Here is a 16,955-nt window from a genome sequence, read left to right as displayed (position 1 = left end):
AAAATTTACGGGTAGTAACTAATTTACAAAACTCAGACATAACTCGTTATAATCGAGTATTTATTCGTTTATGATTTGAAATGATTATCGCCACGAGCATACATGGCGTCTTTTACTAATAACATAATTGTTGGTAGCTGCGTTATTCAAACGTATAATTTTGACGGCTTCTCCCGACGCGTCGTTTGCAATCTCGCACCGCACGTATAAGTAGTCTTTGCGTTGTGTACCACGCGAAATGTGTATCTTCATGGCATTTTTGTAATATTTGGGGACTTATTGGTGTTAAAATAGACTTAAAAGTGATTATTATGGTAGTTAGTTTAGTTGATAATGGAATAGAAAAGGTTTAGATTTGAATTGGTTCGTAGGGAGCGTAGCATGTGGCGTTTTTCAACCTCTGCCTAACCCGTTAAGGGCAAAAGCGTGGTCTTATCTATGCGTGTATCAGTGGAATAGTTGCGTAAGAAAATTGCGCGATTTTTGTTTTTAATTTTTTAGTAAAAACGGACACTGCATATGTATACAAATTATCTATTTAACATTAAGAACCACTAACTTATAAAACTAAAAAAAACTATATACATATTAGTTTTACCTAGCTGTACAATGCACACGAATTGTAATTTATAATACTAAACAACAAACCACTATAGTTATTCTATAATGAGTAGCAATTTGTACTAATATAAAGCGCACTCAAGGTTTCTACGCACGGTGGTCTAAGCCCGTAGGTGCACTAGCGTAAGAACTAAACATGTTATTTAAGCTGCTCACGTCACAGTGTGTAGCCATCCTAACTGGCGTGTAAGAACCGGAACGCACATATAATTGTACCTTATCTAATATCTATTAGAAGAAAACTCATCATTATGTTATGAAATGTTAAGTTATTAACATGTTTTCTAACCTAACATACTATTTTATCAGTGATAGTGTCTGCTCGAATTAAATCGTTAATATCCCTATAATTATAGAATCGAAAAAGTGTACATTTCTTCTGTTTAGCCGTCGAAACGGCTGATTTGAATTGAATAATCAAGACTAACTCGGGGCATTTCAAACGTGCGAACTAAGTCATGTCATTTTATCGGAGTTTCTCGCTCGCACTTACACATTGTCACATTCCTTTGTTTTTTATTATGACGTAGTTCGCTAAATTGTTACGGCATGAGTATAAACTTCTTAATACAAAATACGCCATGGGTGGTCACTCGGTGCAGTTTTTTAGTTCCAACCTATTTTAATTCTAATTAATTAATCTTATTATTGTAGTTTTTTGCAACATTGTAAAAAATATTCCGTCGTTTATGTCGTATAGGCTAACTCATAAAGAAATTAATACCTAGGGCGTTTACAGTAATCAAAGGTTAATCACTGAGCTAACTTGAACATGAATATTAAATTTAAAGGTTAATCTACCAAATTACAAAAAATACCTATGAAGACAAGAAAATGGCTTAACATATTCTAGTTTACCGTAAACAGTGCATTTGTATGCGTTTCGAACATGATGTAGCATAAAAGGTACAGACACGCGAGCTGTCATTAGTTATCGTTAGCCAAAAGGTGGCTGAGGGCGTTTTTTGTTTCCACTCGAGTTTTACGATACGAATTTCCAGTTTGTAGTCGCAAATTGCTTATTTGTGAATTATATTGCATTACGTCATGTGCAGGCGTAGTTCTACAAAAGTTATATCTTCTACAAAAGTTGTATGTTTTTTTAGAAAAATTGAAAGATTGCTTTGTAAAAATCTACCTTTTCTATAAGCGCCAGCATATGTACTATGGGATACATTACGAAACAGTTAACACGAGTATAAACTCCGCAAATGTCGGCCAAACAAACACGTTTTAAAATTCAAAACATATTTTCGAGTATTTCGTAAACACTGTTTAATCAACCTGCATATAGGGCATGGAGAAACGAATTTTAATTTTGAATGAATAAATAATAAAAAAAATCACCATTAACCAGAACGTTCTGAACATTGTTCTTTATAAATTCGCTGATACATAGGGATAAATGATAATATCCATTGTTGTTGGCGTAAGATAAAAATTCATATGAATGAACCCTTGCATTATAAAGATGCAAACAATTTAATTCACTGCATTCGAAAAAAATAATCACGTCATCACTTTGAATTGACGCACTTTGGACAGGGATTTCCATTACAAAAATTAGGTACTAATGTTTCATAAGTTTCATGTCGCGTTTTGTGAACAAAAGACTTTAATTAAAGTCACTGCACTCGACAATAATTGAGTGAAATGAGACATTGGTAAGTACAGGGGGAGGATAAAGGCTAGGGGATGGGTTAGGGGACTAAATGCGGTCCTCCTCAACGTTTCCCTCACAATAATAGGCAGTCGTCGTCACATTGTTGTGCTTAATCGTGCTTACTCACCGTGGAACCCTCAAGATTCAACCTAGGACGACGACTTTACGCGTGTGGGCCACTTTTTATTGAGCTACATTTTTTGTAGCTTGAATGTCGTATTGAACATACTGGTTCTTACTGGTTTTATTTACTAAACTAGCTGACCTGCGCAACTTCGCTTGCGTCACATAAGAGAGAATGGGTCAAAATTTTCCCCGTTTTTGTAACATTTTTCCCTGTTACTCTGCTCCTATTGGTCGTAGCGTGATGATATATAGCCTATAGCCTTCCTCGATAAATGGGCTATCTAACACTGAAAGAATTTTTCAAATCGGACCAGTAGTTCCCGAGATTAGCGCGTTAAAACAAACAAACAAACAAACAAACAAACTCTTCAGCTTTATAATATTAGTATAGATATGGCTTGAAAGCCTAACACGGGTAATTTAATTCAATTTTATTAAGTGTCGCAGAAAATAGTGAAGGAGTACGTAACTTACACGCGCGTACTAAATTCTTACGCTAAGTGCGAGAGTGCTTCAAGACTTTGAATTATCTATAACTATATGAAGCTTGAAAGTCTGACAACCAGTCAACCCATGGGTATCGTTTTAAAACCAAGATAACTGGATTATGGAGGTCCGATAGGCAGTCGCTCAAACATAGCTGGAAGGAAGGCAACACTGAACGATCAGCTTTTTTAGTTTATAAATCAGCCTAGCAAGCTGGCTTAGGTTGAAGCGGCCATTTCATGTACCATTGCATTTAATTATTTTCAAAACTTTGGCTGAATTTATTTCTTCATTATGTTTCGTTCTTTTTCTTAAGTTCTGAATGTTTTGTTATAGCAAATAGTAGACGGTCAAGCGCAAGTGCTGCAGCAACAGATGAGTATGGCGCAACACGAGCCCTCACAGCAACACCACCAGACAGTCACAGTCGTGTCTTCGATGCCTAGCAGTATGGCGCCGCATCAGGTAAGAAAACTATCATATTTAGGTACACTACTCGGGCCGTTACAAACGTCATTTTATCGGACTCTTTCGCTTGCAACTTGTTAGATACACATTTTTAATTCCTTCTCTTCTGATTATGATGTATGGCGCATTTCAAACGTCCGAACACGTTTGTAATGCGCCAAGGATTTGTGTGACAACAGAGCGAGTAACTACACAATAGCCGCAGTTTCATTGGTCAAGGGATCAGCTTAGTTTGAAAAATAATATCTTAATCCATCCAGAGCTAAATATTGAAGCTATTCTTAGCGAAAATGTATGTTGAAATAGCTTACGGGGATCTTCCGTGATCAGAAATCTTCTTAGGTAGCCGTTTATAATTCGATTATTGACGGTAGATAGATATTTTAATTTGCCTACCTAGGCATGACGTTATGTTAAACATCGAGAAAGAGAATAATGATCACAATGGAGATAGAATAAACATGGCTATATATTTTTTTTTTACACTTTGACGACGATTTCACTGAACTGAAGGCCGGCGTCGCGGCGGCGTCTCAGTAACTACGGCGGTCATGAATATACTTGGCACTTTTAGACAAAAACTTCAGCATATTACATTTTTCAGTTCTTAAACAGAGTCTTACACTTCACTTCCTAAAAATTATAACAAAATATTCAATAAAACTTTAATACCAAGCATCAAATCAAGTGATAACATCATCACATCCCTAACACGAATGTTGATTTATAATATAACCTCTATTGTCAAAAGGATACGAGTTCGTTACTACCTCACACGTCTTAGACTCGATTTGAATATAAAACTGCATCCTGAAACACCTCTCCCGCCTTTTCACATGGAGTTAGGTCAAAAAACAAATATATTCAGCACTTAAACTCATTTATATCGTCTGAGCAAACGTATTCACTCAGTATTCGTACTCGGGGCACAGGAACGACAGTCACCATGGCCATTTTTAAAATCCGATATGTTTTTGCTAAGAGAGGCAACGTTTTTGTTCTCGAGACGTACAGGTCTAAGGATGGAGAAGAAGAAGTGAGAGATGTAGAAACTGTAATTATTTGTTTAATTACTTTTTACGTTTATATTTTTTAAACAATTTGGAAATTGGTTTGGTTTATGTTTCGCTTGTCTTTTAATAGTAGTTAGTGAGTAATTTATATCTTGTGTAGGTGCAGCAACAGCAGGCTGGCGGAGGTATACAGCAGCAAGCAGGCGCGGGGATATCAACGATGCCGCCGTTGCAGAGTCTACCGCCGAACGCACAAAACCCACACCAGATCAGGTAATATATGCTACTACGCTTCACCCAAAATTTTCTAATACTTCATTAATTCGAAACGTTTTCGGATAGTTCTTCAAATCATCGGTCTTTTTTAATATACGAGAATTTTAAATGTTCTCCAAATATATTCTATTTTTACACTTTAAAAGGATTTTAAATGTGATTTTTTGCGTTGTGTACAACGAAAGCTGGAAAATTGGTCTTAAAATATTAGAAAAGCGATTGCCCACACCATTGGTTTGTTAATGCGCAGTTACAGAACTACCAATTTCTTCTTAACTTATCATTATTTCTCTAATCACTTATCTGACTATGAATTTATTCGTCTTATACCTTAAAAATCACCACTGAAACATTTTGTCATTAGCTATACTAAAGAGTCTCTAAAGACTTCCATGAAGCATGCATATATTTACGTGCACGCATGCACGTTACAATGCGTGCATGTGCACGTGTACAGTCATCTAATATAAAGTGTTATTACAGCGCGGAATGGGGCCACAGTCGAGTGCAAGTGATACAGCAACCGTTACAAAACAGCACGTACTTGCAACAACTATACAACGCACAGGGCTCGCTGCTCATGCCCGGAAACATCGCGCTACATCCAGGGATCAATTCGCAACAAATACAGGTAATACTACTTTACACAAAAATTCAAGCCAAAAAAATTATAACCCATTACTGTCCCACTGCTTGGGAAAGGTGCACTCCCAGGAAAAGAAAATTTAGAATGATAATTACTCGTTAAAAGTACATGAGAATTATCAGCGGGTGACCCAATTATCTAGATAAATGGTCCATTCGTATCACAAAATAGATAAAAAAGGATTTCTTCATTTTAGATCATATTTTGGCGTTAATGCGCACACAACTTAGTGCGCAGTAGTTTGATGTCTAAGCTGCTTCGTGCTATTCATGACACGTGACTATAAAATACATATGGAGCTTAAAACATTCTGTCAAATGAAATATTCTATAAACTTTAAATGATCGTGTCTTACTATAGCCGTTTGCTAAAAACCTAACTAATCGGTGGTATAAAAAGCTCTCTAAAATACAGCATAATACAATACTACTATATTTTATTTAATTATTTAGGATTTAAATAATACCATGATATTTGTCCACAGGTGATAGCGGCCGGTAAACCTTTCCAGGGTAACCAGCTAGCTCCCCACATGCTCACCACACAAGGCAAGCAAGTCCTTCAGGGACAAGCTGGTAAGAATCTCTTGTGTTTATTTCTATCATCTCTCATGACATAATTATAGCATTAAAGGCATATAGAGTTTTAAAAGAGATTTAGTATAGGTTTTTAGAACATATAACTCTTGTCCGTGACTCCACCCGTGTGGAATAAAGTTATATTATGGATTATGACCAGCATAGTTCCCGTTGTCGAGATAAAAACTAAGAAACCCTCTAGTGATTTTCAAAATAAAAACTATACTATGTCCTTTCTCGGATCACAAACTATCTTTGTACAAGATTGAATTTATATCGGGTCAGTGGTTTAGACATGAGCAAGAAACAGATAGACAGAGTTACGAAAAAAAAACATATAGAGCATTTATAATAACATTAGTAGAGCTTAAAAGATTAAAGCATAAAGTTAGAAAAAAATTAAAATGAAAATTTCCGCGATGACTTACTGATTCGTATGAAAAAGTAGTACAATTGATAATAATAAAAATCTAGAAGATATATTCAAGCATTATCTTGGGAAAACAATTGGCTGTTAACTAAAAACTTTCTATAATAAAGATTTACAACTTTATAACATTTTCCTGCCATGATACATACTACAATCTAACAACTTAGTGAAGAGCCTTTTCATGCACGATTCATCTGGATTATTATTAAATATCTTAAGTTTTTCTAAAATAAAGTAGGTTTATCAAACAGGCTTAGGGCCGCTGCCATAAGCCATAAGCCAGGTCACTGATGTTTTAAATTCAAAATGTTCTATAACTAGCCGTGAACATTGTATTCAAATCTTTGTACTAGGTTTATCATCAACCTAGCCTTTCTTCCAACTGTGTTGGAGACTGCTTCTAGTCTCACCGGATGTGGCGCTCTACTTAGTTGCTAGACTATAAAATATTTCACTAATAATATTGTGTTGTAATTTACTGATATGCCATAAAAACAAATATCCATTGCGAAATTGCTGTGGTTCTCAAAAATCAATGATATGTGCAAAAAATTGCAATGCGATATTGCTTTTTAAAAAAAAATAGTTAGCAATTAAATTGTTGATGGAAAATACCGCGTGTATTGATCATATTTCATTGAATATGAAGATTTCTAAGTAAACATTCTGCCTGCGGTTTTGTCCACATATTTCTTTATCGATTTTCTGTAATTTTTCAATTATTTCTCGAGAAAAAAATAAACCTTAGATTTTATTAGGAATCATTTACAAGTAGTTATATCACGACAAAATGTTTTGAAACTTTCGCGTCAAATATAATCATCTATTTGATTTTATAATCATCTTTCTGTTATTTTCGAACAAGCAACAAATGTTGAAGATTAACTTGATAAAATAAGTATAGATATTACAAATATGCCTTTAGTGCACAGACTTCTGATCATCTCAGCACCGGGAGGTACCATTATGACGAAACAACATTTTAAAAAAATAAGTCTATTCTACATTTCCCCCACTTTGTAACCCAGGTAGGCAGAGAATACTTCTAGAATTCAAGTTCAAAATCTATCCACAAAAAAATATTATCTTGAATCATTTCTAAACTTACATACTTACTCCGTTGGCTCAACGACTAATGGAAATTAATTTAATTTCTAAATTTCAAGTAAAATCTTTTAAAATCGCTATAACTTGTTTCAATGAAATAATAATAGTTTCCATGTGCTTTATTGCCTTAGTTCTTGTGGCCCATTGTTGACTCAGCATTATAATGTCGTCGCCTGTAAAACGACACCCTAGTCGCTATTATAAACACTTTTTATACCACACGACACGACTCCGACATAATTGAATCGGAAGACTAATAACCAGTACATTTTACAACTAATTTTGGGCTAAGACTAATAATTCCTAATGCCTAGATAGATAAATGATCTAATAATTTCGAAGCATATTGTTTTTATTCTTAACTGCCACTACCAATGTTTAATACCTATTACTAGAGGCGCTCATAGCCAGTTGTGCTCACCGATAAACGATCTGTGGGTTAAGCAACCGTTGGCTCGATCATTCTATAGATGGGTGACCGCATTTGAACTGAGCGACTCCGTGCTTCCGAGGGCACGTAAAATGTCGTTCTCGGTTGTTGTCAACTAAGATAACAGTCGTTACGCCATGTCAAAGGCCTTTCGGATGGCTTGAACAACTTTGACACCAGGTTGACCACTAACCATACGATAGATAGATAGACTAGAAATTGAGATGTTGATAAATATATGAAATGATTTACGATGTCAATTAAACCGACCGATTAGTCGGATAGTCTAAATAGAATAGGCCTTACAATAAAATACATATAAGTAGCAATACAAAATTCTGCTCATATTTTCTTCACGAGCTCTTCACGGTGCTGACATGAACTGTAAGTCTACTACCATTTCCATTAACTCTGTAAAATTACTATATACGCTCTACGCTTCTACATTCTCTTAAATATTTAAGCTGTTTATGTAATATAATGATAATATATATTTATTATACAGATATTATCTTTATTGGGCTAATCACGAATAGTTTTCTTTGAAGAAAAATCACTGCTAATTTTAGATATAAAATCACATTGGTTGGCAATGCCCACGTGATCCAATAAGTAAAACTGGATAATCCTCGGTTTCTGTGTACATTTAGCGGTAGTTTATCTATTCAATTGCGTTTTTTTTTTATATGAGTTTTAACGCTATTGAATAGATAAACTACCGCTAAATGTACCTCAGAAACCGGGGGTAAGTCTTCGTCTGCTGGTGTCTTCAGTTCCATAATCCTCGGATTAAAGTACCACAAGATATCTAGACGTGAACTTTTCCAGTTTTTATACATTTCATTCATGATTTTTAAATAAGTGCGAGATATTCTCATAGTTCGGGAGATTTCAATCGGAAAGACCGTAAATTATTATCAATACCATTAATATATCGATGCCACATGTCCATTCTTGTTTATATAAAGATAAAAACGTACGAAATATTGATTTGTAATAACTTGATTGATCTACAACATCTATTTAAATGTTTCAAAGACTCGACGCATTGCTATAGTCAGATTTTTGTGGTGTTTTAATAGTACTTTCGTTGTAACATTTCCTTTGATACATATATTTATATTTTTTTATTTTAATACTTTATCAAATTAGCCATCGTTACACGTGGCTACAATAATTACGCATAACCTTTATATAAATTCAAACTTTATAAAAAAAAATGTCGAGTTATGCAATTGAATAATGGCGTGATATATGAATGGTATTGATTCGTATGACATAGTATATTGGCTCACATTATGTTACGTATCAGCACTTTTAACTTAAACGCAAGTGTAATAAAACACCGACTTAGTACCTAACATCGTGTCGCGATAAGAACTTCAACACTATTTAGTTTTTCAGTAAATTTTACAGGTCTCACTGCATATCAGGAACAAGGTGTATAAAACTTTCAAAATGTTTTTAAGTCTCGTGTTTGACAATGTGAATGTTTATTAAAACAAGGGATATTTATTTAATTTCCTTTATTTGAGCATTTCAATATATTTTTAATTGGCAATACCTCTACGTTTTGTTGAAGCTTTTTTCTAAATTTTCTAGCGTGATTTCTTTACGTTATTTGCAGGCGTAGGCTTTTAACTGTTTCACGTTGCAAGTACAGCTTTTTATTGGCTTCCCACGCATTTTATAAAGAGTCGTATTTCGTTACGCGTTCACTTGTCTTCCTACTGACGGGTAACGATGTATGATTGGTTTTCCTTGTATTTTTTTCTTTTAAACTTTGCATGAGAATAAACTTTGCTCTTTTACGATTTTCGAAACTAAACTTTTTTGTTCTCGTGTGAAGTTATGTCCTATGAGTTGTGAGAATGCTATTATTTTGTTTGAGCGTGTGTTTCGTTCTACAGCTCCGTTCCCCGGTTACACTACGATCCCTGCGATCCCCACGACCCAGAACCAGACGTTCGTGTTTAGTCCTCTAGGAGTGATCAACTCGCAGCCGAGCATACTGCCAGCGCACTCTCAGCCGACCGTCTCCGGTATTGGCCAACAGCAGAAGCAAGGCGACATGCATAAGGTATATTTTTTTCAACCTCGGCAACAAAGAAATGAAATTCAGTTTCAAAATCGGAATAATTTTACATTATAGATGTATGTCCTTAGTTAATGCGAGTCTGTTATTTTGGGACAAGATTGAATTTCTAGGATTACGAAACATCAGAAAACAATATATTTTTTTAGTTTCGATAATATTTTTTTGTATTGACAGTGTGGTGGTAAGGTGAGCGGCGCGAAGGTGGGTGGTACGAGCGCGGGCGGCGGGCAGTCGGTGCCGGTGCAGGCGCAGTGCGTGCAGGTGTCGCAGCCCGTGCTCGGTGCCCAGCAGCCCACGCAGGCGCAGATCATCAGCCCGCTGCAGGTAACTTGAGTACTTTGTTCATTCACACATACCAACATTGATTTTCTAATATAACTGTTTCATTAAAAGTAGCCTAGAAGAAAAACTGTCTCAAGAATTAAAACCTTTGTGCCTGAGTAAAAAGGTTCCAACAAAGGTTACAATTTGGCCAATAAAATAGTGTCTATTCCGTTTTAACCAAGTGTCTAAGAAGTCTTAATAAAATAAAAATCCAATCCAATCCTTTGAAGAAAATCAATGCTGGTATGATCTTTATCTATTTTTTAAGTGTACAGCGAATGATATCCTTACATTTATGCACAGCGAAAACTGGCGATCAGTATCTTTAATTGTATTATTCTCATTTATTTCGTATAGGTCTTACACATAATGCACCTGCTCACAGCAATATACGCAGTTCAACCATTTATTTTTAAAAGCTATTCATTTTATACTTATAATAATAGTAAAACAGTTTTTTTTAATAGTCTGTACAATAATACGGTTTATAATTAAATATACAGAAGTTATTATGTCAAAAATTACATTGAGCATATAAAAGGAGGGTATAAATGAAAATAGCAAGACATTTTGTATGGGAAGTTAATAGGTTGCCGGGAGGTTGCTATAGACAAGCTAAGATCGTATCGGTGATGCTCTTTACAAACGACAGGTGTGAAGTTCTCGCAGCTGGCGAGCTTGTATGACGTGAATAGACTATTGTTAATACTGCAGGGCCGAGGGGTCGTTCCCTAGTCTTCAAATTGTATAGAACTTCATGAGAAACGTAAAGACTTGTCACAAGTCTGTCAAAGTAATTGCTTTATTATTTCGTCTTCAATACGTATCGAAATTACGAAATAACAGTCGCTTATCAGTAGAGTAGTTGCCTGCCAGTCAAATCAGCTACTCTTTATGAAATTTCAAAAACACATTTTAGTATAGAAATACGACATAGTGACGTCACTATGTCGTATGGTGTGGTATCAAATGAGGGTCTAATAAAATGTTTCCGTCTGTAATAATTACAATTTAAACATTATTTACGAACAAAGCTACATAGTCTGAGCATTTTAGATAAAACTTTTACGAATACGAGTTATAATAATATTTTGGTAATCCAATCAACTACCCTATAGAAATTGTAGGAAATATTTGTATGCAAAATGTACAGGATACATTTGAGATTTTCATTGTCTGCTGGGTTATGTGTAGATCTATATGAAATAAAATTACAGAATATAATAACTATGTTAAGCTTCTTTATACAAGCGCCCCTGCTATTTGATACTCTTATGTGTGTTATTTCGAAAAGGGCGTATCTCATATTTCGTCGAATTACGATGGGCCCTTTTCGAAATAACATATTATTATTCAATTATGACTCTTATGTAACAGCCATGGTTTATGTAAGAGTACGTATTATTCCTGTGTCTTGTATATTATTTATCGCATGTATAACAAATATATTGATTTATGAATATATACGTGATTTGCCTTTACAATTATTTGGACTATGTTTGTGGCTCTGACTAAATTATTTAAATTGCTGCTAACTATAGGAAAAATACATTTATCATTATGGATATATAAATATCATGAATACATAAATTCTTATTTGGAAACCTAAAATATTTTTTAAATCACCATTTTTTAATAAGTAGTTTAAACATGAAAATTTGCTATAGCCTTTTTTCAATGATGGAAATGTGAATTTTCTATTTATTATTTATTATGATACAGGATCACTAGCCTTGGTTTTATTGAAGTGTCTCAAGGCGATTATTTAGGTGTTTTATGGTTTATTTCGAGAGTTCTTACAAAATGTAATAAAATAATAAAGAACTTATTACATTTTAATTATTCTTAATATAAAACCCGTATCCAGACACTATAGTGAAACAAAAAGCATGCACCACATTAGGGGTTTAGAATGGTACTATAATAGACTCTAGATTTTAAAGAAGCTAGTATCAATTTCGAACTTAAAGTAATTCAAAAATCTTTTAATTCTCTTTTCGTAATAAAGATAGCAGTAATACAAATAGGTTCAGCATTTTAGGTAACACAGAGCTACTTTAGTATTTTAAATATTAGTATATGACACAATTTGACGTGCTGCATGGTCCTCAGACTGGCGGGCAGACGATGCAGTTTGCGCCGTGGCAGATATCGGGCGCGTTGCCGCAAGTATGGGCCGGCAGCCTGCAGGCCGGGACGCTGCCCGCCGGCGGCCTCCTCGCGCCCAACCCCATCTTCATCCGCGGCACGCAGCCCGACGCACCCATGTTCATACAACACTCGCCGCAGAGCACCGTCCAACACAACAGTTAGTATTTTATTTTATACTTTATTTATATATATTAGGGCTTTTGTTTAAAACTGTGCGAATGTTTGCGTGCGATCTGCTAATGCCATCTGTTGCTCGCGTTCACAGTCGTCTACGTATAAGCTTACGTATAAATGTTATTCCAGGTGCGAGCGTGGCTTGCGCTACGGGCACGACGGCTAAGCCGCGGGCTTCGACCGACGGCATGGCGAAGGCGCCGCGGCCGCTGTCCAACATTCTGCCCTCCAGCGGCATAAGACCTGGGCCGGCCTCCTCCGTGTCTACTCAGACCAGCGCCAATCAGGTACAGAATCAGGTAACATAGAATATCATTTCATTTTTCGTTGCATTTCATTTTTAATAACTCATTTTTCATTTGTCTTTTAACAGTCATCATATTTCTGTTTTTTCAAGTTATTTTCACTTAACTTCCTTTTCTGTTCATTTTAAAAGCTTTTTACTAACTGTCTCTCTCGGCTTTAGCACTGTGTTTTACTAACAGGTCACTGAACCCAGAAATTGCTTATTGATTAAAATAAAGACGCTAATCACATAAACAGACTAATTGCAAGAAAATTAACCTATTGCTTCATATAATATGACTTGTATTTTAATACAAATGTGTCAACAACAGACCAAGCAGCGCGGCAAGCCAGGCGTACGGTCCCCAGCTCCGACGTCTAAGCAAGATGCGGCGAATCAAACCAACAAGATGCAACACCAGATCCAACAGCCTAAGCAACAGTAAGTATCTTAGTAGTACTTTGTAACTCTTTTCATAGCTTATACCATTACCTAAGGAATACCTTTTTGAAAGAAGTAAATCTCACGTTTCAGTATTAATTCGAATTTACTATAATAAATAGTATAGTATTAGCACCGGTTCCACCACTTTTAAATGAGAATACTTTGTTGTCACTGTGTCTATCGGATATGGTATTCGATACTTATCTAGAACCCTTGAAATATACCTTTAATCTTGTACGTATATACGTGAATGTAGACCTACATCTCTTAAGACAAGAACAAATAGACATTGACAATATTATGTAGTTTCTCCCATCAGTACCTTATATTATTACAAATATATTTATCTTTCATATATTACCTTTACACATTACAACATAAGTATTTGTTAATCACTGTAAAGTTAGGATAATTTATTCATAAAAGTAAACAGTTTAGTAGTAAAAGATGTTTTGATTTGATATGCTCTTTACTGCAGGTTGCTGGTAATGAACACATCTGGCCAGATGGCGCAGATCACGAGCGTGGACAAGCAGCCCATCACGAAGAACATACAGCAACAGGCGCTGTTGCAGCAACAGGCCATGCAGGTCTCTATTGTAATGACACCTTTGTATACATCTTATACATACATTAATAAATTAATAAATTTAACCCATTTTATGTCCCACTGCTGGGTAAGGGTGTCCTCCCGTAAAGAGGGAGGGGTTAGACCTTGAGTCCACCACACTGTTCAAAAATACGTATTTGGGATCTGGTTGTACATTGTGCCTCTTGTTTGTATGTTTGTAAAAATCGCCGCGCCATAAGAGTAATTCAATGTGCAGAAGTTATTTTTAAAAATCTACTCCCTTACTGTGTGAATTGTGTGATAGACAGACGGGAAAATAGAGGCTCGGTTATTATTTTATTTGTTCCTTACCAAGATGTCATAGTCCATACATAGAACTTCTCTAGTCTACTTGTATACACGCCCTCTGGTTACAAGTATTCATTTATTACAAACAACTAAGAATTTTATCATACAAAAGTAATGTAACGCGTGTTGGTATTCTGCGTAGATGATTAATGTAGTTGTCTTGTCGGCAGCAACAGCAGCAACAACAGCAGCAGCAGTTGCTACATCAGCAACAAACCCAGCAGATGGTACAGCATTACCAGCAACAAGGTTAGCAATAAAAATTAACTTTCGATTATATGCTCTTCTATCTTCTATGTTAATGATTTGTCATATCTTGTGAAAAGACATTTAACCTTCCAAAAATGTTTCAACCTTAGCCATTTTATGGCCAGTTTCTTCATCAAAAGTAACACTTGTTTCTTCAACAAACTTAAACGAATGTCAAATAGAAGTCAATGAATTTTGATGTTACTTAAGATATGTGTTAAGAAAATGGCCTCTTTTTCTTAAATCGATTTTGGGTTAAAATTGATGACTCTTAAAATAGATTTTATTGTTATCCAAAACATTTAAAACAGCAATGACTTCCATTTAATTATTTTTCTTTATCTGATACAAAAGAATAATGAAAGAAATGAAAAAAATACTGAAAGTATAAATCTGGTAAATAAGTATATTGAAGGTATATTATGTTGTTAGCAGGCTTATCAATGGGCATGCAACAAGGCACGCTGCCGGTCGGCTCGGTGGCTCAGACGCTGCCGATGGCCGGCATGCCGCAGACTATCTCCATGGTCCAGCAAATACATCCTGTGAGTATGGATCAGTTTACAATGTTCTTATACTATTTTTATAAAGTTTATATTTAAAATATATATAGCAATTGGTGTTTTTACTACATTTATATGGTTTCCCTTTATACTTACATATATTTTATACTAGTCTTTATGACTTCAAATTCTGATTAATAAAAAGTCTTGGTTCGACTCGTTGAACAATATTTTTTTTACTATATTAATGGCCCAGTTTCATGAATGAATAAATGAAATGTCCCAGCCAGAGGTATAGGTAATGTATAACAATACTAATGTGATAATATATTTGCAGCTGAGCGGCATGGCTCAACCCCTGGTGGGTCAGCTGAGCACGTCGCAAGCCGCTCAGAATGCGTCCCTCGCACAGGTGCAATCACTACATCAGCAACCACAGGTATGTACAATCTCATTATTTCTATGTATTTTAACACTAAAAGATACTTTCCTGTTGAGTTAGCAAAGGAAGATAATACATTTAGTCTTTCGTGCTGTTGGTCTAGAAAACTTAGTATCAAATGAATTGTTCAAATCGTCCAATTCGCAATCAGAAATAATTTTGTAGTTTGTGTTTTGTACCAAATGAGACCAGCTGACCCAACTGCCTTCAAATGTAAAACATACGTTTAATTTTCCATCTAACCCAAAGTTTTAATCATACCTATGAATATTAAGGTTTACTAGTAAATGTCATGTACTAATTAATATTTTTTGTCCAGACTTTGGTTGGCAGTGGTCTGGTCCAGACATCGGTCGGCATGCAGCAGGCGCTGAGCCACACGGCGCCGATGCAGACGGTACGCGAATAACATTTAATATTTCAATTAGAGTAATTTATCTATCTCATTCAGTATTCATTACTAAGCTCTTGAGTACAATTAAAATTGTTTTAGTGCCAGATTGGTTCTTTCTAACGCTACGTACAACAGTTACGTTTACTATAGAGCGATTACAAACTTTTGAAAATATCATCATTAGTTCTGAGCGATTTATATATTAGAAGTTATTTGTAATAACGTCATTTCCAAAAGACTGGAGTAGATTCATCAATAAATAATAAATACATTTAAAATCAAGTAAGCTTAGTTCAACAGTTGTCACGACGAAAAGGAAGTAGGTACCTATACGAGCGAACAGAAAAGATAATATCACGGCGTAGTCAGTAGCTCCGTCTCTCAACTTTGACAATATATATAGTTTGGTTTATACTAGATCTAACAATGTCAAATTCAAAAGTCTTATTGTTCTTCTGGACCCGTGAAGGCACTGAAACGAATTTCATTGTAACCTAGAGCTGAGTTCTTGGTATTAAATGGGATAGACTTGTATTAAGTACGCAATACTAATATTATTGGGTATAAGTCCAACATATTAGGGCTTGATGTAATACCCAGAAGCATGCACGTAACAGGAAACATGATTGACAAAGTGTGCATGAGTGAACGATGCATTAACCCCGGCAAAAATTTGGCACTATACTTATGAAATAATAATAACTTCTACAATACTCAGATGCAATTACTATAAAAAAGAATATTTTAATACAGGAGCACACTTAAATATATTATAAATAATATTTTTGAGCTCAATTATTTAGTCCAGTTAACCATATCTTTAACTACATAAGACAGACGTAACATTATGAAATAATCGCTTATAATATACTTTAAGATTCAATAACAATATACCTAATAAGGCTCTTATAATAAGGCACACTGAGAAATCATTTCTTAAGCTCAAACTGTAGCCTATAGCATTATCCCAGCCAGTCTTATACTCTACAAGACTGACATATAAATACAAAAGCAATAAGACAATATGAGAAGAAAAATGCTTACAATTTCCTGAAATATGCACAAAAAATATACCTAATTATACTCCCACCGCTAGTTTGTATTGTTTGACACGAATGCCTGGGTGA

The 16,955-nt window shown here is 35.1% G+C and overlaps 1 protein-coding gene across 27 annotated transcripts in view; it reads left to right on the top strand.

The window, feature by feature from the left end:
• LOC142986087 (uncharacterized) overlaps positions 1-16,955 on the top strand; it is a 39,570-nt gene that overhangs the window by 11,019 nt on the left and 11,596 nt on the right. For 9 of the 27 annotated variants that reach the window (XM_076134317.1, XM_076134296.1, XM_076134320.1 and 6 more), the window contains exons 6-20: positions 3,233-3,361; positions 4,538-4,650; positions 5,137-5,284; positions 5,784-5,874; positions 9,249-9,284; positions 9,755-9,924; positions 10,117-10,266; positions 12,379-12,574; positions 12,721-12,890; positions 13,209-13,318; positions 13,797-13,920; positions 14,411-14,489; positions 14,922-15,034; positions 15,330-15,431; positions 15,754-15,831. In XM_076134317.1, coding sequence (XP_075990432.1) covers positions 3,233-3,361; positions 4,538-4,650; positions 5,137-5,284; positions 5,784-5,874; positions 9,249-9,284; positions 9,755-9,924; positions 10,117-10,266; positions 12,379-12,574; positions 12,721-12,890; positions 13,209-13,318; positions 13,797-13,920; positions 14,411-14,489; positions 14,922-15,034; positions 15,330-15,431; positions 15,754-15,831 — 1,809 coding nt within the window. The remainder of the gene's footprint in view (positions 1-3,232; positions 3,362-4,537; positions 4,651-5,136; positions 5,285-5,783; positions 5,875-9,248; positions 9,285-9,754; positions 9,925-10,116; positions 10,267-12,378; positions 12,575-12,720; positions 12,891-13,208; positions 13,319-13,796; positions 13,921-14,410; positions 14,490-14,921; positions 15,035-15,329; positions 15,432-15,753; positions 15,832-16,955) is intronic. The other 18 variants (XM_076134299.1, XM_076134319.1, XM_076134323.1 and 15 more) reach the window with 16 other exon arrangements.

This window comes from Anticarsia gemmatalis, chromosome Z, assembly GCF_050436995.1.
Source record: "Anticarsia gemmatalis isolate Benzon Research Colony breed Stoneville strain chromosome Z, ilAntGemm2 primary, whole genome shotgun sequence".
NCBI classification, from domain to species: domain Eukaryota; kingdom Metazoa; phylum Arthropoda; class Insecta; order Lepidoptera; family Erebidae; genus Anticarsia; species Anticarsia gemmatalis.
Note: the sequence above shows the minus strand (reverse complement) of the source record. Positions and strands in the feature narration are given on the sequence as shown.